Source organism: Chelonia mydas, chromosome 17 (assembly GCF_015237465.2).
Source record: "Chelonia mydas isolate rCheMyd1 chromosome 17, rCheMyd1.pri.v2, whole genome shotgun sequence".
Taxonomy (NCBI): Eukaryota; Metazoa; Chordata; order Testudines; family Cheloniidae; genus Chelonia; species Chelonia mydas.
The window spans coordinates 656,765-678,800 of record NC_051257.2 but is presented as its reverse complement, the minus strand read 5'-3'; the positions used below and the strand labels follow the sequence as shown (position 1 = coordinate 678,800).

The 22,036-nt window shown below is 44.2% G+C and overlaps 1 protein-coding gene across 1 annotated transcript in view; it reads right to left on the bottom strand.

Annotated features, from left to right (window-relative positions):
• Positions 1–4,543: 4,543 nt before the first annotated feature.
• RPA1 (replication protein A1) overlaps positions 4,544–22,036 on the bottom strand; it is a 43,398-nt gene continuing 25,905 nt past the window's right edge. The window contains exons 13-17 of the mRNA XM_037880801.2: positions 14,335–14,467; positions 12,826–13,002; positions 8,198–8,305; positions 6,027–6,113; positions 4,544–5,638 (exon numbers count right to left, since the gene is read on the bottom strand). Coding sequence (XP_037736729.1) covers positions 5,528–5,638; positions 6,027–6,113; positions 8,198–8,305; positions 12,826–13,002; positions 14,335–14,467 — 616 coding nt within the window. The 3' untranslated portion in view covers positions 4,544–5,527. The remainder of the gene's footprint in view (positions 5,639–6,026; positions 6,114–8,197; positions 8,306–12,825; positions 13,003–14,334; positions 14,468–22,036) is intronic.

Below are 22,036 nucleotides of genomic sequence, written 5' to 3'. Positions count from 1 at the left end.
GTGAGAGTTTACAGAACAAATGTCATGCATTGGTATCCTGGTGGGACCCATGGCCAATATGCCTATAACTAAACTGTCTAAAGCAAAGAAAGATTGACATTACTTCTCCAAATTACAAATTCTATTTCTCAATCTATCTGGATGGATTAACCTCAGACATGAGATCCAGAATTTAAAGATTCTGGATTCAGAAGCTATTATGAGTCAAGAGGAGGAATTAGCATTCGAATTATAAATATTCTCCAACAAACTGTCAGGAGTTGGCTTGCTACTCCTTCGCTGTTTGAAGATGGTGGCATCAGGCTTGCAGCATTTAGAGATCAAGTACAAACCTAGAAGGGATTTCCACAACCCAGCTGAAGTTTGATAGTAAGGGTAGTTGGAAAAACACATTCTTCAGCCCCCTACTGTCAAATAAGGAGAATTAAGAGCCTTTAAAGAACTGAGTATGGGTCATTACAGTATTATCCCCTGCGGGATCTCTACATCCAGTTGGATGAAGGCAGATAGAGCCACTAGAAGCCAGACAAAATATCTTTGTGATGCTTAGCTGGGTAAACAGAAGCCACTAATATCAGACAAACACTCAATGCAGTAGGTAATGAAGGTAATAAATAATGATACCAGTTACTCAGATCTTCTGCCAAGCAATCACTGATTTAACTGGTAACAAGAGGCATCTTTACAACAAGAGAGAATTTCTCTGAGTACCGACTTAAAAGCTGAAGTTTGGCAGGAGACTGCAAGAAGGATAAGGAAGAGGTAAAAGCCAATTTTACCTGGTAATCTGCTATGCTATTTTTGTCCTATCTGGATCATGCCTCATGCATTAATAGTACCCTACATTCTTCCTATTCACTCTAGCTCTTCAATAGCACCCAGGAGCTAATGGTTTCTATTATAGGCATGTGCAGAAGGTGGTTGCAGCACGCACATCTGTCTGCGAAATAGATGTTAACCCGGTAAAATACCTAAACACCTTCATTCTCGAGCAAATGGGGATGGCAGTGGTGCTCTTCAAGCACTCTCCCAATATGACAGCCATGTGATTGACAGGGCTCTGTGCTAAGAGACTGCACATGCTCCTACTGTAAATAGTAATGCTTCAGAGGGGCCCTAACAGACTCTATTTCACAAAGGTGTACCCTTAAGAGTTACTGTAATGAGTGTTTCCACACCAAGAAAAAAAACAACAACCCTATACAAATATTCCAAATATAGAAAAACACCAAAACCAAACAACTGGTGGAGCAAAATATGAGGTTAGAACCCTCTCTGATTCAAGAGAAAATTATTAAGAATAGCTATAAAGATAGTGATGACATCTTTTGAAATGAGTTAGTTAGATTCAGAAGTGGCAGTTTCACATGGCAAACCATTCTCTATTTAATTAGAGGGCTCTGTGTGGAACACTTCCAGGCAGAGGAGAGGAGCAGATTGTGATACAGCATCTCAATTATCAGGACAGCACCTTAATGTTTCCATTGGACAAACGTTTTCAACCAACCACAAAGAGCAAGGGGGGTTTGTTTGGATGATCAATGTGGGAGTAAGAAGTCTTTCCAAAGGCCTTTAGTAGGAAACAAGCAAAATCTGGGCCTTATTACAATAGGCATTAGTGCAGGGCATTCTCTCTCCAAAAAGGATGGTCTTCGCTCCATGACTGGCTGAAAACACAAATAAGCCTCTACAGTGGAAGCTATGACAAGGAGACATGAGTGTCCAGTTCGGTCCTTAGGTAAAATCTTTAACTCTTAACTAGGTTAGAGGGTGCTACGTTCACACAGAGAAAAATAACCAGCTATTCACCCCAGGACTCTGGAATAAGCGACCACTGAAAGGAAATTCTCGCTAATACAAGTTAAATATAGGTTACGTTAGCAGCATTTTACAAGCACTAGGAATGTTATCGGAGAAAGCTGTCATTTTTAATGACAGCAGAAGCTCCAATTACCAGAAAGCTGATACACTTGGGAGTGGAAGAATTTTTTTAAAACTGCTTGAAATCTAAAAAAAAAAAAAAAAAAAAACCACTTTAGTTATCAGCTTCTGAACTGGATGTAAATAACTTCACCTGGGCTTAAGAAATTTAACCATTTCACATGACAATGGAACAAATTAAAACAATTTTTAAAATGCAGCTTTATTTTCCTGGCAAATTTTACACAGGCTTTGTGACATAACACCAAGGAAGACATGTAAACCTAAACTTGGAGGCAACACTGTCACGAAGAAAGAAGCAAGGCTGAATGTGGCTCAGAATATTAGCAGGGTATGGTTTAACAAGCCAACCAAGCCCATGAAACAAGGCAGGTATACACCCGTAAGCAAGATGGCTCTGTTCTTCAGTGGCAAGATGTCGAGCCTTCTTTCCTGTATTACATTAAAGGCTACCTTGGCTTGAACCAAAACCACGCAAAACTGACCACCACTCTGGTTGAGCCTAAATTAGAAAGTCTTATTTAAGTGTGGCTTTTTCACACCAGACAGATCTGCTTTAAAAAGGGCAGAATTGGTTACACTGAGTAACGCTGTACTAATTTCTCTTAAGAATTTACAAAACCCAAAGATCCTTTGGGATATAGCTGTTTATAGGAAACGCAAAGCTGTTTGGAGACCTCTGACCTGATAAATTTGAAAACAAAAAAACAAAACAAAACAAAGGCCTATATACTAGCAGAATAGCTTGGTATTAAGAGCTAGTACAACAGACCTAAAAGCTAAATGCTGAAAATTTTAGTCCCCCAAAGATAAATGAAAATCTTAGGGAGTCAGTAAGGGGAACAGTAGCTTTCTAGTTTGTGGCGAGTAGAAAGTAGGATTGAATCATTACCTGAAGAGGAACCTGTATCATTTTCTATAAATAAAACCTGCAAGGCACATTGCCAAGGCAGCACAAGTCAATACAGCTTTTCCATAAGTGCTGCCAAACTTCACTTTTAGACAGTATATTAATTATATAATCAATAACTGTGGTTTTCATTAGTGTATTAAATACCTCAATCAATATTTTTAACTTTCAGAAACAGTCCTTTCAAAAAGGGGGGGGCGAGGGGGGGATTTTTTACCAGGCAGTTCAAAAAGTTAGTGCAACACACCAGAGAGGAGAGCTTTAACGGAACGCATAGAGCAATGGGAAATAGAAAGAAATTAGATGATTACTCTTTTTTCAGTCTCTTGCACAATAAAATATGAGAGGAGTTCTAGGACTATAAAATAAAGGCAAGAATATTAATTTTTTTCTTAATTGTTTAACAGTGATGTCATTGTGGATATGACAGAAAGATTGATCCATAAAAGTGAAAGATATTATGCAGAATAAAATAATTGGTCTTTATTGCTGTTATACTTCCAAAAAAACTATAAGGTCCAAGAGCCAGAATCTATTTAGAAGATCCTCTGGGAACACAAACTTTTAAAAAATAAAAAAACACTGGCACCTGTTTACAGTGCATCTCCAAAGAGAAATCTAAAGTGAAACTTTGGCAATTGCTCTCACTGGAGCACTCCAGTAAAAATGTGTTCACACAACAGTTGTGCAATAGCTATGTGTCTCCTCTTCCCCCAGCTTGAGAGCAAGAGAAATAGACTAAAGGGCTCACCACACACAGGAACATTTCATGTTAACACCTTGTTTTCAGTGCTCCCAAATTGGGAGGGAGGTGAAGTATAAGAAAGGAGCAGAACTAAAAGACTGGTTAGCAGAGTGGAAAGACAGATTATCACTCCTAACACACAATTTGTCAATCCAGAACAGCGTTGAAGACTATAATTTTCTAGTCAACGCTTTACAAGCAAGGTCAGAGTGAACAAGTACTTCCATAAAAATTCTGAGGCATCAGCAAAAGAACCAAGTGCAATCTACTCACTACCTTTAGAGTCCAAAAAGGGAAAAAGCGTTGTCCATGCACTTAATGGGCCTGTGAAAATGCCATTCATGTCCATTATCAGCAATGGCATTTAGAGCTCCTGAATATAAAAGGACCCACAAACTGAAGGACACAAACAGGACATCTCAGGAAGTAAAGAGTGCACCAATCAAGCACACAAGCTACAGTTCTATAACAAAACTCAGTTTTGCTACCACAAACTGACTGCAATACTGTCTGGATGTTTGGAGCTGTGCAGCAAATGCCAAGCTGTGAGATGCAGCCAGGAAACACATAATTAATGTGATTAGGAGCACACACAGCTAGCATGCTCTGCTGACTGAAAAGCCCAGTAGCATAATTACTGTTTTCTGTACTAGCTCACTGTCTGTACAAATCTCAAAGCCTGGTTAGCTTTAGACTGCTGTGTAAACGTCAATAAAAATCCCAAAAGTGCCAGATCATCAGCATTCGCAGGCAGAGAAATGGTAAAAAAATCATTGCATTTCCATTGCTGCCAACATCAGGCAGAGAAATCTCCATTCCTCAGTCTAACCTTAGAGTCTGAAAAAAAGGTAATGTCTCCCCCAAGTGAACACTTATTATGAAGCTAATTAATTGCTTTCCAGTAATGAGAAATCTTCAGTTCAAAGAAAGCAGATTCACAACACAGGAACAAAAAGCTTTGTTGTTTATTGTTATTGTTTATTGAAACACAGTTTTAACATAAAGTGGCCCCCATTTACAAACTTCTTTCTGATTAACACTTTTACAAACAAAACCAAAGAAATTAAACACCAACACAAGAAATATGTATAAGGCAAGAAGTATGTGAAGTGAAAACTAAAGCAATGCTTTGTAGTTGCCTAGATTTCCCTGGGGGACAGAGAGTCAATGCTTATCAGCTTCTCCCAGAAGAGACAATTTTGATTAATATCAGACCCATCTGACTCAGTCTGATAAACCCTGAAGGAAGGATATTCTTCAGATATGAGAGATGTGTCTTTGATTAATAATTCTACCATATTGCCATTCCAAGCATTAACAACTGCCTGGCACCTGTGGAAAGAGAAAGCCTTTGAATTCTGCGGAAGGAGAACTGACTCGTGCTGATAGGCCCTTTCTTTCTCCTTAGTCCACATCAGAAAGCTGTATGACAGTCTCTCCCTCCCCTTCACCCCCTTCAGAACAAGTCAAAAGTGTCAAGGGTGTCACCAGTCTCATCTAGTAAAAAAAAAAAAAGAAGAGAAGAGAAAAAAATCTGTCTGTAATTTAGCTTTAAATCTCTGAAGAGAGCAAAGTTACTTTAGCAAAGGCATACAAAATGTCTGAAGAATGAAATCTTAACACAGGTTGCAGGCCTGCTGGAGCAACTAGTATCAGTTTGTCTAGTGATTCCTCTTTAGCTCTGCCATAGTTTAATTGACCAAGATAGAGCACTCAGGAGGCCTCGGTTTATTATGGACTTTCTTTTAACTTACCACTGGGATATCTGCACACAGGATTCCATGAAATCACTTTCCCACTATAAAGGGCTACCATGCACTGTATAACTAATGCCAAATTGTCACATGGGGTGGGAAGAAATCAATTTAACTTCAGCTCTTTAGTTATTCTGTGTGGAAGTTCTAGTTTCAGCTCAATCAACACCATCCTTCTCAACCTAGCTGTACTGCGTTTTTTCTGATGTTCATGATCAGCCTCTTGCTGTATTCTTTGTGGTTCACAGGCTTCACATCCAGTACTGTAGCCTTAATACGAGATTCATCCTTTGAAAGAGAAAAGTGGTATGTAAGAGGGAAAGCTGGGGCTCAGTGCTCCAGACACATGAGTTCTAATCTCCCTTTGCTCAAAGTAGCTTCATTACTCTTGGTGTCAAGTTTACTCAGCAGTGTGAAGTTCTGGCTTCCTGAGCTAATAGTTCCAGTGAAAACAAAGTGAAAAGCTAGATTTTGCTGAGAAAGAAGAAAAGCAGTGTCACAAAATGATGCTAATTCTTCTCTCATTCCATGCTGTGAACAGTGGCCATCCTAACTAAAACCTCTGGAAGCTCTTTCCCCTCCCCCACTCCATAGCATAAAAGAAAGCAGGTTCCTGTCAATCTAGTCTAAATATAGCAGAGCTATATGTCCCCATCCACCTGGTGGGAGTACTCACATTGTAAGTCTCCAACTTGACTCTGATCCTGAACTCGTATGAGCTGAAGTTGGCATTTTGGAACACTTCCTCAAATGCCTGCTCATTCTGTGAGGAGTACAAAGACAGAGACGTGAGACGACGACAATCCAAGCATCCAGCTGCACCATAGAGTCTCAGAAAAGCTCAGCCATTGTAAAGTTTGAGGGAATTTGTTAAAATATAGACTAGCTGGGTCAATGGAAGTGTGTGCGCATAGTAAAATCTAGCTTGGAGGACTGTTCTTCCAACAAATTGTTTAGTTTCCACAGTTGTAGTTTAAATTAAATTTTAAAAAAGATGAAGTTTCCAGTCCATGCTGAAGACTCTTGATTGGCCATGTGAAAACGCACAGTTGTGTTCAGTTTGCAGAGAACTAAACTGAGATCACCAACAGCTGTGAAGTCCCCCATGCTTCTGAACTGGGGTTAATTCTGATGCTTAATTATAGTCACTGAAATGTCAAGATGGTTAGCCATTTTACTGCCAACAGTCTTATCAGACTTATTCAGCTTCTGTGCTTATCTAGTGAAGCTGCATGTGTATCCTGGCATCCTGACACATATTCATTGGAAAGGATACCACACAAGAAAAAGGGTGGTGGGGAGGGGGGGTTGTGATTTTTTTCTTTTTGCTAGCCATACAATGACTGTCCAAGTTGCACGGAAAAGCACTCAAAAGTCAGGAAAAGTTAAGGTTACACATGCAATTGTACCATCTATCATGTGTCTATTATACCACCACAGACTGCTTACATGACCACATACCATTTCTCAAGTACAATACACTATTTTTTTTAATAAAGCTTTACATTTTAAAAACTGTACAGACATTCCACTAGATCTCACAGCCCCTGAGTGATACAAGCAAATAAATACTGCTTTAATGTCTCCATTATAGAGTTGGGAAAGTGACTTATCCAAAGTCAAGGAGCAGATAACTGTCAGACCCAGAAATTGAACCCAGATCTTTTGTTTGTTTTATGTTTTTGTAATTGAGAAAGTATTTTCCCCAATTCTCCTCTGACTCAGAATTGGCTGAACCATTTTTGTTCAGAATCAGGCAGAGACTAATCATGTCTGAAAGATGAGAGAGTTTCATTAAGTTAAGGATGTAAAATGAAAATGTATACAAATATAACTATGGTCATGACCAGCATCACACCTCAGTGGCGGACAGCTTAGCCACTTGCTACAATCCTTTCAAAATAAAGTCAGATTAAGTTATATAGCTAGCTGACTGCTAAAAATGTCATCCTGTGCAACAGAGTTCCTCTAAGACTTTAGGTCCAGCAACATTTAATACATTTCAGTTTAATAAGCCAAGTATTTCTGAATGACCTGCTTCATGTCTGATATGAGCTTTGACACCAAAAGATCATTTTCAAGAAAAAAGCTAGAAAAAGTTTTTTTGGTTTGTATTTGTTTTTTTTTTTTTTTTTTTGGGGGGTGGGGGGGTTGGAGGGGGAGGGAGATTGTGGTAGAGGAGAGGTATGTATACATAAAGAGAAGAAAAGACTGTCATTTTTATTAAAGCTTAAGTGGTTTATTATCAAACTATTCTAATCTGATGAGACAGATGTCTAAAACATCTCTGCACACACTATTTAAAAAGCCATAATTTTTGTTAGGCCACAAAACTGAATTCCACTAAGCAGCACCAGTAAAATTAGCCTCAGAATTGAATTGATAGGAAATTACGCTAGTGTGAACAAGAAAGTTGGAAGCCATGGGTAAAATCAAATTCCTGCTAAATGTAGCAGGAATCTCTCAGATACTCCTTGTATACTCATTTCAATAAACAAAGTTCCAATTTTGCAATGAGAGCCACATGAGTGGAACCCTAGGCCCCTGCAAATCCCTGCTAAATTCAATGGTGTTGTGTGTGCATACAGGGGTCTGTCCATACAGAACTCACAGCAGGATCCAAATCTACACCCTTCAAGGGTCCTTTAGAGTTAGTGAATTGTCACAGAAGTCTAACTACAGGATCAGAAAGAACAAGAGACCTTTTTGAGGGTAGCGCCACTATGCTACAGCTACCACTGGCAGCTTCTAAAATCCCAAGTGACAAAACACATGGAAACAGAATCTTGTATACTCTCGACATTTACTTTATTTTTTTTTTAAAAAGGAACAAGCTAGTTGACTCACCTTTTCTTTCAGTTCTCCCAGGAAAGCAGCATTTTGTCCAAGAATGACCTCTGCTGACTCCTGAAAACAAGTCACCCACTGATTCTCCTGACAGTCTGCAATGTTCACCTAAAAAGAGTCCACAGCCATTTAATCCAATTGCCTCCCACTGAAGAAAACTAAAGAACAAAAGTTTTATTTTACAGCTGGGGAGCGCTTTAAACTTTAAATGTGACTGTTGCAGCCTCAAGCTCCCTGCCTTTTGTAACTATTTGAACTCACTGGTGGATAAAGTGCAACAATCTTTTTCATGGCAGTACAGACTGTCTAGCAACATGCTTCAACCAGAGTCAAAAGGAGAGGCCAACAAGCTGATAATTTAAACATATGGGGGAAATGGCCGTATGCTGCCACCACCCTGAAGTACTCGTGTAAGTGACAGCAGAACACAGACCATTAGCCTCAGTGCAACATGGCAAGGAATGAAGGTAGCTGCAAGCAGCACTACACCGTTTTCTTCACGCCAGGAACAGGAGCAGCAGCTGCATGCAGATTGACAGCCACACTGCACTCAGGCAGGAAGGCTGTGCAGAAGCCTGGTGTACAGATCACATTTGGAAACTGGGACTTGATGCACAGGCTATGACAACCTTCAAAGATTTTAAGTGTCAGATGCATAGTGCTTTCAACAGAACAGCAGGGGTCTTCACTAACTCAGATGCCAACACACGCGTAAGAATGGACATGGGAGGAGCTTTATCTTAGCCTGCAATCTCTATCACCACAATCAGTTTAAGAAACCAATTTGTGTCCTAATTTAATCTTAACGTCTCCATCTCAAACCATATTGCATCCAGGTATTTCAGCAAAACAGCATGCAAAAAAAATCACACTACCTTGAGACTCCCACAATACCAGGCAATAATGTGGTACAAGTTAAAGACCAAGCAAAATCCTCAAGTGAATTCTCTGTCTTCTGTGAAAAACAGGTTTCAGAGTGCTAGCCGTGTTAGTCTGTATCAGCAGAAAGAACAAGGAGTAACCCTAATCCTAGGTGCCAGATTGTGCCACACACTCTCAAAGAAACTGCGGAACCACTTGATCAACATCCTACACAGCAAACAGGGAAAGATTAAGAATGAGCTCTCAAAACTAGATACTCTCATAAAAAACCAACCTTCCATACAAACTTCCTTGTGGCTGGACTTTACAAAAACTAGACAAGCCATTTACAACACACACTTGTCTTTTCCTTTGTAGAGAAGCAACTAAACTACTACATGCCACAAGGGGCCACAACAGTGGTTCCCTTAACCCACCCAACAATATTGTTATTCTATCCAGCTATACACTGAGCCCAGCAGAAGAATCTGTCCTACCCTGGGGCTTCTCCTTCTGCGCCTCCACCCCCACGAATATGATACAGTTCTGTGGTGACCCAGAATCCTACTTTTGACGTCTCCGACTCAAGGAATATTTCCACACTTCTGAACAGCATACTATCCCACAGAAACCTTCCTACCAACAATACAAAAAGAAGGATTCTGCGTGGACTCCTCCTGAAGGTCGAAACAACAGACTGGACTTCTACATAGAGTGCATCTGACAATGTGCACGGGCTGAAATTGTGGAAATGCAGCATCACTTGCCCCTTAACCTCAGCCATGCAGAACACACTGCCATCCACAGCCTCAGAAACAACTCTGACATCATAATAAAAAAGGCTGACAAAGGAGGTGCTGTCGTCATCATGACGAGGTCAGAATATGAACGAGAGGCTGCTAGGCAGCTCTCTAATACCACATTCTACAGGCCATTACCCTCTGATCCCACTGAGGGTTACCAAAAGAAACTACACCATCTGCTCAAGAAACTCCCTGAAAAAGCACAAGAACAAATCAGCACAGACACACCCCTAGAATCCCAACCAGGGGTATTCTATCTGCTACCCAAGATCTATAAACCTGGAAATCCTGGACGCCCCATCATCTCAGGCATTGGCACCCTGACAGCAGGATTGTCTGGCTATGTAGACTCTCTCCTCAGGCCCTATGCTACCAGCACTCCTAGCTACCTTCGAGACACCACTGACTTCCTGAGGCAACTACAATCCATTGGTGATCTTCCAGAAACCACCATCCTGGCCAATATGGATGTAGAAGCCCTCTACACCAACATTCCACACAAAGATGGACTACAAGCCGTCAGGAACAGTATCCCTGATAATGTCACAGCAAACCTGGTGGCTGAACTTTGTCCTCACCCACAACTATTTCACATTTGGGGACAATGTATACCTTCAAATCAGCGGCACTGCTATGGGTACCCGCATGGCCCCACAGTATGCCAACATTTTTACGGCTGACTTAGAACAACGCTTCCTCAGCTCTCATCCCCTAACACCCCTACTCTACGTGCGCTACATTGATGACATCTTCATCATCTGGACCCATGGAAAAGAAGCCCTTGAGGAATTCCACCATGATTTCAACAATTTCCATCCCACCATCAACCTCAGCCTGGACCAGTCCAAACAAGAGATCCATTTCCTGGACACTACAGTGCTAATAAGCGATGGTCACATAAACACCACCCTACGCCGGAAACCTACTGACCACTACACTTACCTACATGCCTCCAGCTTTCATCCAGACCACACCACACGATCCACTGTCTACAGCCAAGCTCTACGATACAACCGCATTTGCTCCAACCCCTCAGACAGAGACAAACACCTACAAGATCTCTATCAAACATTCTTACAACTACAATACCCACTTGCTGAAGTGAAGAAACAGAATGATAGAGCCAGAAGAGTATCCAGAAGTCACCTACTACAGGACAGACCCAACAAAAAAAGTAACAGAACGCCACTAGCTGCCACTTTCAGCCCCCAACTAAAACCTCTCCAGCTCATCATCAAGGATCTACAACCTATCCTGAAGGACGATCCCTCACTCTTCCAGATCTTGGGAGACAGGCCAGTCCTCGCTTACAGACAGCCCCCCAAACCTGAAGCAAATACTCACCAGCAACCACATACCACACAACAAAAACACTAATCCAGGAATCCATCCTTGCAACAAAGCCCGTTGCCAACTCTGTCCACGTATCTATTCAAGGGACACCATCATAGGACCTAATTACATCAGCTACTCTATCAGAGGCTCGTTCACCTGCACATCTACCAATGTGATATATGCCATCATGCGCCAGCAATTCCCCTCTGCCACGTACACTGGCCAAACCGGACAATCTCAACACAAAAAGAATAAATGGACACAAATCAGACGTCAAGAATTATAACATTCAAAAACCAGTCGGAGAACACTTCAACCTCCCTGGACACTCAATTACAGATCTAAAAGTCGCAGTTATTCAACAAAAAAAACTTCAAACAACAGACTCCAATGAGAAACAGTAGAACTGGAATTAATCTGCAAACTGGACACCATTAAATTAGGCTTGAATAAAGACTGGAAGTGGATGAGTCATTGCACTAACTAAAAAATATTTCTCCATGCTAATTTCCCCCCCTACTGTTACTCACACCTTCTTGTCAACTGTTTGAAATGGGCCATCCTGATTATCACTACAAAAGGGTTTTTTTTGGTTTTTTCCTGCTGATAATAGTCCACGTTAACCGATTGGTCTCGTTAAGAGTTGGTATGGCAACCCCCATTTTTTCATGGTGTGTGTGTGTGTGTGTGTGTGTGTGTGTGTCTCTCTCTTCCTATTGTATTTTCCACTGCATGCATCTGATGAAGTGGACTTTCGCCCATGAAAGCTTATGCTCAAATAAATTTGTTAGTCTCTAAGGTGCCACAGGTACTCCTCGTTCTTTCTGTGAAAAACAGGAGATTCAAGTGATGTGAAATTCATAAGTATACCTCCCACATCCCCCCTACACTCCACAGTAGAAATACTAATTCATAGGGTAGTTTGTACATTTTTAGATTTTCTAATAAGAGGAGTATTTCTGTTTAGAAGTACTGTTTCATTTAGTCTTTGTGTTACCCAAAGTGAAATTGCAGCAATAGATCCGCTCCCAAGCAGACCCCCCAGCACAGCAATTCTAAAGGTAGGCACAACCCACTATTTTTCAAGCATTTTATAAACGTAAAGGCTAAAAAGAATCTCAATGTGAGTGGTGCAAGCAGGTGTCACAATAACAATTCTCAGACACACTATCCTGAAGCAGGTTCCATTAATGCATGAGACGCAGAACATTGCCTACAAAAGAATGAACTAAATATAGGTATCAGCTGTGAAAGTGCAATTACTACTCTTCAGAAATGCCATTTTACATTAGTTTATCTTCATAACTGAAGGGATGTGGGCCATCTAAGTTTTGCACTGCATGCCACGTTTGCAAACCAGAATCAACTGGGTTAGCCTGAAACTTTTTGGAATAAAGAAAAGCTTTTAATTGAAGCAGAAGGAAACAAACTGCTAATCAGATCAATGAAACACTCCTTACCTGCTTGGTTAAAGCACACAAGCTGCTTAATGCTCATTTATCCACAGGATCCATACACGTTGGACCACTGTGCTCTGCTGCCCCATTCTCTCAGACAAAGCATATAATTACGTTTATACTAGGCATGTGGTCAATGAGCAACACTATTTCACCTAATCCTTTTACTTACCGAGAGTATCATGCGATACTTGAAGTTGGGGAACTCGCGATCGCATTTCTCACAGCGATACAGTCCATTTTGTTGGTCTATCACTTTTTTATTGCAGTCCTGAGAGGGACATGCCTGGTACATGCAATTCTCTTTGCGCAGGAATACCACTGTGCCCACGCAGCTAAAATAATCTGCCTGAGAGAATGAGAGAGCAACATTACCCACAAAACACTGGGATTTTTTTCTGAATCTGAGTTCTAAATGAATTGGAAAACATGAAAGGCCATAGCTGGATTTTTATGACTAATAGACCTCAAATTTATGGGTCATTGGGACTTGCAACTCAAATCTGCTGCTGCCACTGCTCTTGGATTCCATTAAGTTAAATGAAGTCCCTAAATCTTCATTGAACCATGTTCACAATCCCTACTTTATTAGAATGAGCACATTTGCTTTCCCATTGTCTCCTAGTCAAGACTGGAGATTCATGTTCTGTTGTTCATTCACCACAACAAAATTTCATACTTTCCCCATTCTTCTTGAGAGAGTAAAATTAAAAAGGCAGAGGATCTATATACAATAGAGCGTGCTGCAAACTAACATTCAGTAAAACCACAGCCTGCAGAACAAAAGAACACAGGAACTGCCATGCCAATGGTTCATCAAGTCCAGTCTATCTGACAGTGGCCAGCACCAGATGCTTCAGAGGAAGACAAACTCCATAATGGACAATTATGGAATAACCTGCCTATATGAAAAGTCTCTTCCTACCCTTTAGATGCTGGTAGGTTTATACCGTGAAGCTTTAGCATTGAAATTTCAAAAACAAAAGGCAGTGTGATCTCATGAACAGAGCACTGAACTGGGACTCAGACGTGGGTTCTAACCCCAAAAAGAACTAGATATATTCATGGAGGATAGGTCCATCAATGGTAATTAGCCAGGATGGGCAGGGATGGTGTCCCTAGCCTCTGTTGCCAGAAGGTGGTAATGGGCAACAGGGGGATGGATCACTTGTTGATTACCTGTTCTGTTCATTCCCTCTGGGGCACCTGGCATTGGCCACTGTAAGAAGACAGGATACTGGGCTAGATAAGACTATTGGTCTGACCCAGTATGGCGTTATGATGTTCTTATGTAACTCTTCCACTTACCTGCTGTGTGACCTTGGGGAAGTCACTTCACCTCTCTATACCTGTTTCTCCTCCCATAATTAGTCTTGTCTATTAAGATTGAAAGCTTATTTGGTCATAGAGTGTCTTTTTTTTTCTTTTTTTTTTTAAACAGGGCCCAGAACTCTGTTGGGGATTCTAGCTGCTATTATAATATGAAAAATAAATAAAGTGATGCCATGAACTTCAGGATCTGATTAATCTCTGTTCAAACTCAGTAAGATCAAAAGTTCTAACAGTCTCCAAAGGTAACAGTCTCCCTCAAGAACTGGTAACTTCAAACACCACACCTGGGTAAAACCTAACTTATTTTCTATGCAGCATACATAGTTTGCATTTAATAGCCCTATTTTACCTTATCTCCTTGTCCCAAATTTTCAGATTTAGCTTCATGCAAAGTTTTCCAGTTGGTATTTCCCCCAATTGTTGGTCCACCTCTCAGATCAGAGATTGAGGTACATTCCAAAAGCTGCCCTTCAGAGTCAAACCTGAAAGCACAGAGATTCTTCCAGTTTTGGAATGCAAACCAGCCAGACTTATCCAAAATCTTATATTTAGTTTTACATACTTAATGCAAGAGGGATTTTATCAGCAACTTGCACAGGAAACAATTACTGTACCATGTACATATTACACAAATAGCATTTCAGGATAAATTAATCCGGTTTTAATTAGCATAGTATTTTATAATCTCAAAAGTGGACAAATTCTGCTTTACATGTCCATAGCTTTGACGCCAGCTAGTGGCCAAACCAGGAACTGCATGCATTTTAGAAGCAGCCAGATATTTGTATAATTAGAATTAAATTACATGCTGCCATTATCTTTCCTGCAGCTTTGAAAGAAAAGCAAATAGTGTTTAATAGATCATATTTCTTTAGTTAAAATAAGCAAATATGTCTGTCAGTGAAACTGGTGCTACAAGCCCTGCTCAGGTGATGTTGCGATTTCAACTTAGTGGCAAATTTATTTCAGCAGAAAGCTCATTTCAGTTGTGTCAAACCTCCCAGAGAGCACTGTCCACAAAAGGGTAGCCTCTTGCATCAATACAGCCATGACCATTAATTGAATTACAGCACATCTGATTTGGCTAGCAGAAGCTCTCTCAAAAACCCACTAGTTATATATCCATCACAAAGAAATAACAGAAGTCCACAGGAGCAGTAATGACCATTATAGGTAAGACTGCATAAGCTTTTGATTCTAATCCCATTTTCAGCCACTCACTTTGAAGCAGAAGTTTCTCATATTCAGTCTTTGCACGAAGGGGATTTTCTTCTGGAAATTTTGAGTAATAACAGTTCAACTATTTTTGAGAAGAATGGAACACCACTTAACTATTGTAATAAATTCTTGCCAACATTCTTCTGCACAGCTCTAAAGCCCAAATGGTTAGGGAGTGGAAGTTGAAACCTGGCACAAAGACAGACCTCACTGAGAAGTGCTTTTGAGGGTTCTGATAAAAACTGGTTTGGATTTGCCAAGTTATAACCTGCTGGAAAAAAACAGTTACCTACCTTTTGTAACTATTTTTCTTCGAGAGGAGTTGCTCATGTCCATTCCATTCTAGGTGTGTGTGCACACGCCCACATGTTCAGCTGGAGAAGATTTTTGGCTTAGCGGTATCTGTAGAGTCGGCAGTGGCGCTCCCTTCGGTGCCATGCTCACGCACCGGTATATCAGGCGTCACCAACCCTATGCCCTCTTGGTTCCTTCTTGCAGGCAACTCCAACAGAGGGGCAGGAGGGTGGGTAATGGAATGGACATGAGCAACATCTCGAAGAACAACAGTTGCAAAAGGTAGGTAACCGTTTTTTTCTTTTTTGAGTGCCTGCTCATGTCCATTCCGTTCTAGGTGACTCACATGCAGTGCCAATGGAGGTGGGCTCGGCGTTCACAGTTTTGCAGCTAGCAGCACTGTCCTGCCGAAGCCAGCATCGTTCCAGGGACATAAACTTGTGGACAGACGACCAGGTAGCAGCTCTCCAGATCTCTTGGATCGGCACCTGAGCCAAGAAGGCCACTGACGATGCTTGCGCTGTAGTCAAGTGCACTTTGACTATCGCCAGCGGAGGCACACTCGCACGCTCACAGCTATATCAGATGCATGCTGTGATCCAGGACGAAATCCTCTGAGCAGACACTGGGTGACCTTTCATCCTGTCTGCTGCAGCAATGAACAGTTGCGTTGATTTACGGAAAGGCTGTGTCCTGTCAATATAGAAGGCCAGCACCTGCCAGATCTCCAGGCCTGTAACCTGCGCTCCTCTTTGGAATTATGGGGCTTCGAAAAGAAGACCAGTTAGAAAATGTCCTGGCTGGTATGAAACTGGGAGACTACCTTGGGCAGGAACACCGGGTGCAGCTGCAACTGAACCTCATCCTTGTAGAACACCATATAGGGTTGTTCTGACGCAAGTGCCCTGAGCTCAGACATTCTGTGGGCGGACGTAATAGCCATCAGGAACTCCTTCTTCCAGGAGAGAAGGAGAAGAGAGCAGGAAGCCAGAGATTCAAATAGAGGGCCCATGAGCCTCGACAACATGAGATTCAAATCCCAGAGAAAAAACAACTAGGAGTCCTTGTGGTACCTTAGAGGCTAACAAATTTATTTGGGCATAAGCTTTCGTGGGCTAGAACCCACTTCATCAGATGCGTGGAGTGGAAAATACATTAGCAGGTATAAATACACAGCACATGAAAAGATGGAAGTTGCCTTACCAAATGAGAGGTCAGTCTAACGAGACAATTCAATTAACAGTAGGACACACCAAGGGAGGAAAAATCACTTTTGTAGTGGTAATGAGAGTGGCCCATTTCAAACAGTTGACAAGAAGGTGTGAGTAATAGTAGGGGGAAATTAGTATAGGGGAAATTAGGTTTTGTAATGACCCAACCACTCCCAGTCTTTATTCAGGCCTAATTTGATGGTGTACAGTTTGCAAATTACGTTGGAGTCTGGTTTTGAAGTTTTTTTGTTGAAGAATTGCCTCTTTTAGGTCTGTTATTGCGTGACCAGGGAGAATGAAGTGTTCTCCTACTGGTTTTTGAATTATAATTCCTGATGTCAGATTTGTCTCCATTTATTCTTTTGTGTAGAGACTGTCTGGTTTGGCCAATGTACATGGCAGAGGGGCATTGCTGGCACATGATGGCATATAAGGGACCAGATCCCGGATGTGCGGATAAAGACTCTCCAGACCTTCCAGGAGTTAAGCCGTCATGCCGTGAGCGAAGATCATCCTGCCTTGGAACGGAGGATGGAAAGCCGAAATAGCAGCCAGGTGGACCCTGACAACAGGACAAGCCTTAGAGCTTGAGGTGTGGGAGATAGTCCAGGATCACCTGCAGGGAGGCCTGCTGGACTCAGACATGCCGATCTGAGGCCCAGCATGTAAACCTTTCCCACTTTGCCTGATAGGTCACACTGGTGGAGGGCTTTCTGCTACCCAGCAAGACCGCTTGCACTCGGGTCAAGCATTCCTGCTCATCTGCATATAACCATGCAGCAGCCATGTTGTCAAGTGCAGCACCTCCAGGTTCGTGTGCAGCAGACTGCTGTGATTTTGAGACAGCAGGTCCGGCCAGAGAGGGAGTCGCAGCAGCTCGGCTACCGAAAGGTCTAGCAGCATGCTGAACCAGTACCGGTGAGGCCACTCGGGGGCTATCAGGATAACCCTCGCCCTGTCCCGCTTGATTTTCAGAAGGACTCTGGATCAATGGCACTGGCAGGAAGGCATACATCAGGGCCCCTGACCACAGAATTAGGAAAGCATCTGACAGCAAACCCCAGTCCATCCCCTGGAGCAAACAGAACATGTGGCATTTCCTGTTCCGGCAGGACGCAAACAAATCCACCTGGCAAGACGAGAGGTCCTGCTGAGGAGATCCGCTAGCATATTTTTGGTGCCGGGCAGGTGTATGGCTACCAGATGAGTGGCATGCCGCACACAGACGTGCCAAAGGTTGAGAGCTTCTTGACAGAGGGCTGATAACCTGGCTCTGCCCTATCTGTTGATGTAATACATCGCGGCAGTATTGTCCATCAGGACCTTCACCACTTTGCCCCTCAGGTGGGGCAAGGCGGCCTGGCAGGCCAGGGGAACCACTCTGAGCTCCCTGACGTTGATGTAAAGGGCCAGATCATCCCGCAACCATCCGCCCTGGGTGCTCAGCTCGCCCAGCTGGGCTCCCCAGCCCAGGTCTGAAGTATCAGAGACCAGGGTCAGCGCGGAGAGGGGTCACAAAGGGGACACCCTGCAACACTGACCCGGCATCCAACCACCAATTCAGGGACGACAGGATGTGATCCAGCACCCTGACCACCAGGTCAAGATCATGTCTTTTGTGGGTGTAGATCAATGCCAGCCATGCTTGCAGAGGCCGGAGGTGGAGCTGGACACGACTGACCACATGGGCCACACAGGTGCCTGTGCCTAACAACCGCAGGCAAGTATGAGCCATGGTGAGCGGGCAGCTCCTCACATGGGAAATCAGGTCCGACGGTCTGAAAACGCTCCTCCGGAAGGAAGGCTCTGGCTTGCGTGGAGTTGAGAACAGCTCATATGAACTTTGTGTTGGACTGGCCTTAAGGTGAAAGGTGGATTTTCTCTCATTTATCATCAACAGGCCCAGGTCATGGCAGGTGGCATGCAAGGCTTCTCTATACTTGGTTCCAGGACCTGCCCTTGATGAGCCAGGGACGGCTGGAACTGCTTCCTCACAGGCTGTGGCGTATGTATTCCCAGCGAGCAAAGGGTAGTCCTGGTGTCCTTCAGCCCACGTAACTTCGCATCAGTCTGGTCTGAAAAGAGACTGTTCCCATCAAATGGGAGGTCTTGGATGGAGGTCTGCATTTCCTGGGAGAGACCTACAGTCTGAAGCCAGGAGCTGCACTGACGCGACCACCTTGGCTGATGAGTCTGCCACGTCCCACAGCCTCTGGAGGGAGCACCTGGTGGCCGCAGTGTCCTCCTCCACCAGAGTGCCAAATTCTTGGGTCAAACCTTGTGGAAAGGACTCTAACTTACGGAGGGAGTCCCATAACTTAAAGTTGTAACAGCCCAAGGGGGCCTGATGGTTTGCCACCCGGAACTGCAAACTGTCCGTCGAATAAATTTTCTCCTAAACCGTTTAGCCTCTTTATTGTTGAGGGTCGAACTGGTATGCCCCTCCTTGTCTCTTTTGTTGGCCACAGAGACCACAAGCGAGCTGGGGAGAGGGTGGGTATAGAGGTACTCAACCCCCTTGGCCGGGACAAAGTACTACTTTTTGGCCCTCTTTGAGGTAGGAGGAATGAGTTTGCCAGAGACCACTGGCACTCTTAAGGACTCCATCATGCACCAGTAGCGCGACATGGGTTGGGGTGGAGCTGACAGAACGCTGAACAAGGTGTCCATCTGCTCAGCTATTTCCTCCACCTCCAGGCCCAAGTTCTCGGCCACCCAACGCAGCAGAGCCTGATTTCCCTTGAAATTGTCCAGCAGCCTTGCCCTTGAGGGACCCGCAACCGCCTCATCTGGGGACCAGGATGATGATTGCACCACCAGGGGAGGTTCCGGAGCATCGTCCCCCACAGGGAAGGGAGGCTTGGGATGGGCGCCATTTCCTCTGTTTTGACCACTGGGAGTGCCCTGTGCACCAAGCCCGGTGCCGCCAGCTGCTGCTCTGAGGCAGCAGCCGATCAGTGGTGAGAAGGGGGCATCGCCACAACCAGCATTACCCATGAGCCCCAATAAGGCCACTGCACCAGCCATTGGCCACGCTGCTAAGTTGGAAATGTCAACGTAGCCTTGGGTGCCCGTTTGCGCTAGTGCAGACTAAGCAAGGGGCTGAACTGGGCTTCCATGCAAGAGAATCCCTTTCCAGTGACCACGGTGGAGCTGTTGACACAGGGTCTGCTTGCTGGCCGTTGCCGTCGGGGACTGGTGCCCAAGGCGAGGTGATTGGCGCTGGAGGGCCTGGAGATGTGATGGGAAGCGCTCCCACTATGCAGGCAACTGGAACCTGTGCCTAGAGGATGATCTGTGGGAGGGGGAGCAGCGTCGGTAGTACAGAGACTGGCGTCTTGCTCTAGGCGATCCGCATTGACACAGTGGCGACCATGAACGTGGTGCCGGTGACCGAGGATGAGCCCCAGAGCATCCGGGCTGCGACTCCGGCGACCTGCAGTGCAGAGGTAGAGAGCACTGCTTCGTCTCAGGGGACTGGTGGCGCTCCACTGCCCCAAGGGGTCTTAGCGGCTGGCTTGCCCTCGTGGGGAGCCTTTGCCAGTTCGTGGGGCACATGCTGCAGTGGCGGCATGGGCAGAGGCCTGTGTGCTCTCGGCACAAGGGGTGCCTGTGAAGGAGTCAGTGCTGCCAGGGTTTTTGGTCCCATGCTGCTCCTGGGAGTCGGTGGTGGACCTTTCACGGGACTAAGAGCCCCGGCTGGGGGGGGCAGTGCAAGTGCACAGCTCTGGAGTGGCCAGGCAGCCTGAAGCGGGTCCTTTGCCCAGTGGCCCATGGCCCTTTTGCTTGGTGCTGGGGAGCTATGCTCTTTAGTCTTCTTTTTGGGCACCAGTGACAGGGAACAGTGCCGTGGGAGCACTGCGCACCGAGGCAGAGGTACTTGGCGAGTCTTGCTGGGGCTGCTCGGAGGCAGGGCGGACTCCATGGGGAGAGCCCATAGCCAAATATCCCGCTCCTTTTGCGTGCAGGCCTGGAAGTTCTTACAAATTTGGCACTTGTCTCTAACGTGTCACTCCCCATTGCACTTGAGGCAGCTGCTATGGGGGTCACTTACAGGCATAGGCCTGTTGCAGACCAGGCAGGGCTCAAATCCAGGAGACTGGGGCATGCACCGCTTGGGGCAAAGTCCCTGCTGGGACCCTAACTGCTAACTATTAACTACACTTAACTACTTAACACTAAGTGCTACAAAAAAACCTATTTACAAGGCCTTAAGGCTCCAAGACACTAGATGAAAACCGCTAGCACTTGCAATGCAAGGAAAGGTGCACCGACCAATCACCACGGGCAGTAAGAAGGAACTGAAAGGGGGTAGGGTTGGCAGCGCCTGATATACTGGTGCATGAGCGCGGCGCTCAAGGGGGTGCCACTGGCAACCCTACAGATACCGCTAAGGCAAAAATCTCCAACAACCACGCACGTGAGCGAGCGCACACCTAGAAGGAATTGACATGAGCAAGCACTCGAATAACTGCACTTTGCATACAATTATCTTGCTGAGCTTATGAAGTATGCAGCTAAGGCGGCTGCAGTACCCAACATGTGCATGGCTAACTTAGTTGCACACTGAAAACTGAACTGAAATAATGAGGAAGCCTTGCCTCAACCTATGTACACTTTGAATGGGGTTGAGGGAGGCATCAGAGAAGAACTGAGAAGTCTTGGGAAGAGGAGTCTAGAAAGCCTGGGAGTCACTGAAATGGAACCCAAGTGCATTGCATAAAAAAGCAAAAGCACCCTGTACATAGTTTTCCAAAGTAACTGGTATCAATTTAAAAGGCACCCAAGCCCTTACTCCAATTCCCTTCCAAAGGCACATCTTCTCCAAGCTTCCTGCAGATATTAAAGTAAGCCTAAAAGCAGACAGATGGTGCCAAGTGGGAGAATCAGAGGTTGAGTTATGACCCTATCTGTCCCTCCCCTCAAGGTCAGAAGAGGCCGAGAGCAGGCTGGTGAAAGCTCATCACTTCATGGTCCAGCAACCGCAGCTAGGTGACAAGTGGCACTGATAGACTAAACCCATTCTCTGATGGAGAGAAGGACATCATGATCTTGAACTAACAAAAATCTAGAACTCCAAAAAAGAGAATGATACTATTTAGGATTCTGATATTCCAGAGCCAGGAAACTCAAAAGCTGAAGTACTTACTGGTGTTTCTTTCTCCCATCCCTGAGGAACTGCTGTGCATTGTTACTTTAATGCAGTGTTTGTTTAGCTTTTCTTAGGGAGGAAAGGATTTCCAGTTCGTTTGGGAGGCCATGCACTCTTCTCTGCACTGTAAGGTCTTATGACTTTCAGTAGAGTACAACGCAGACATCACACTAAAC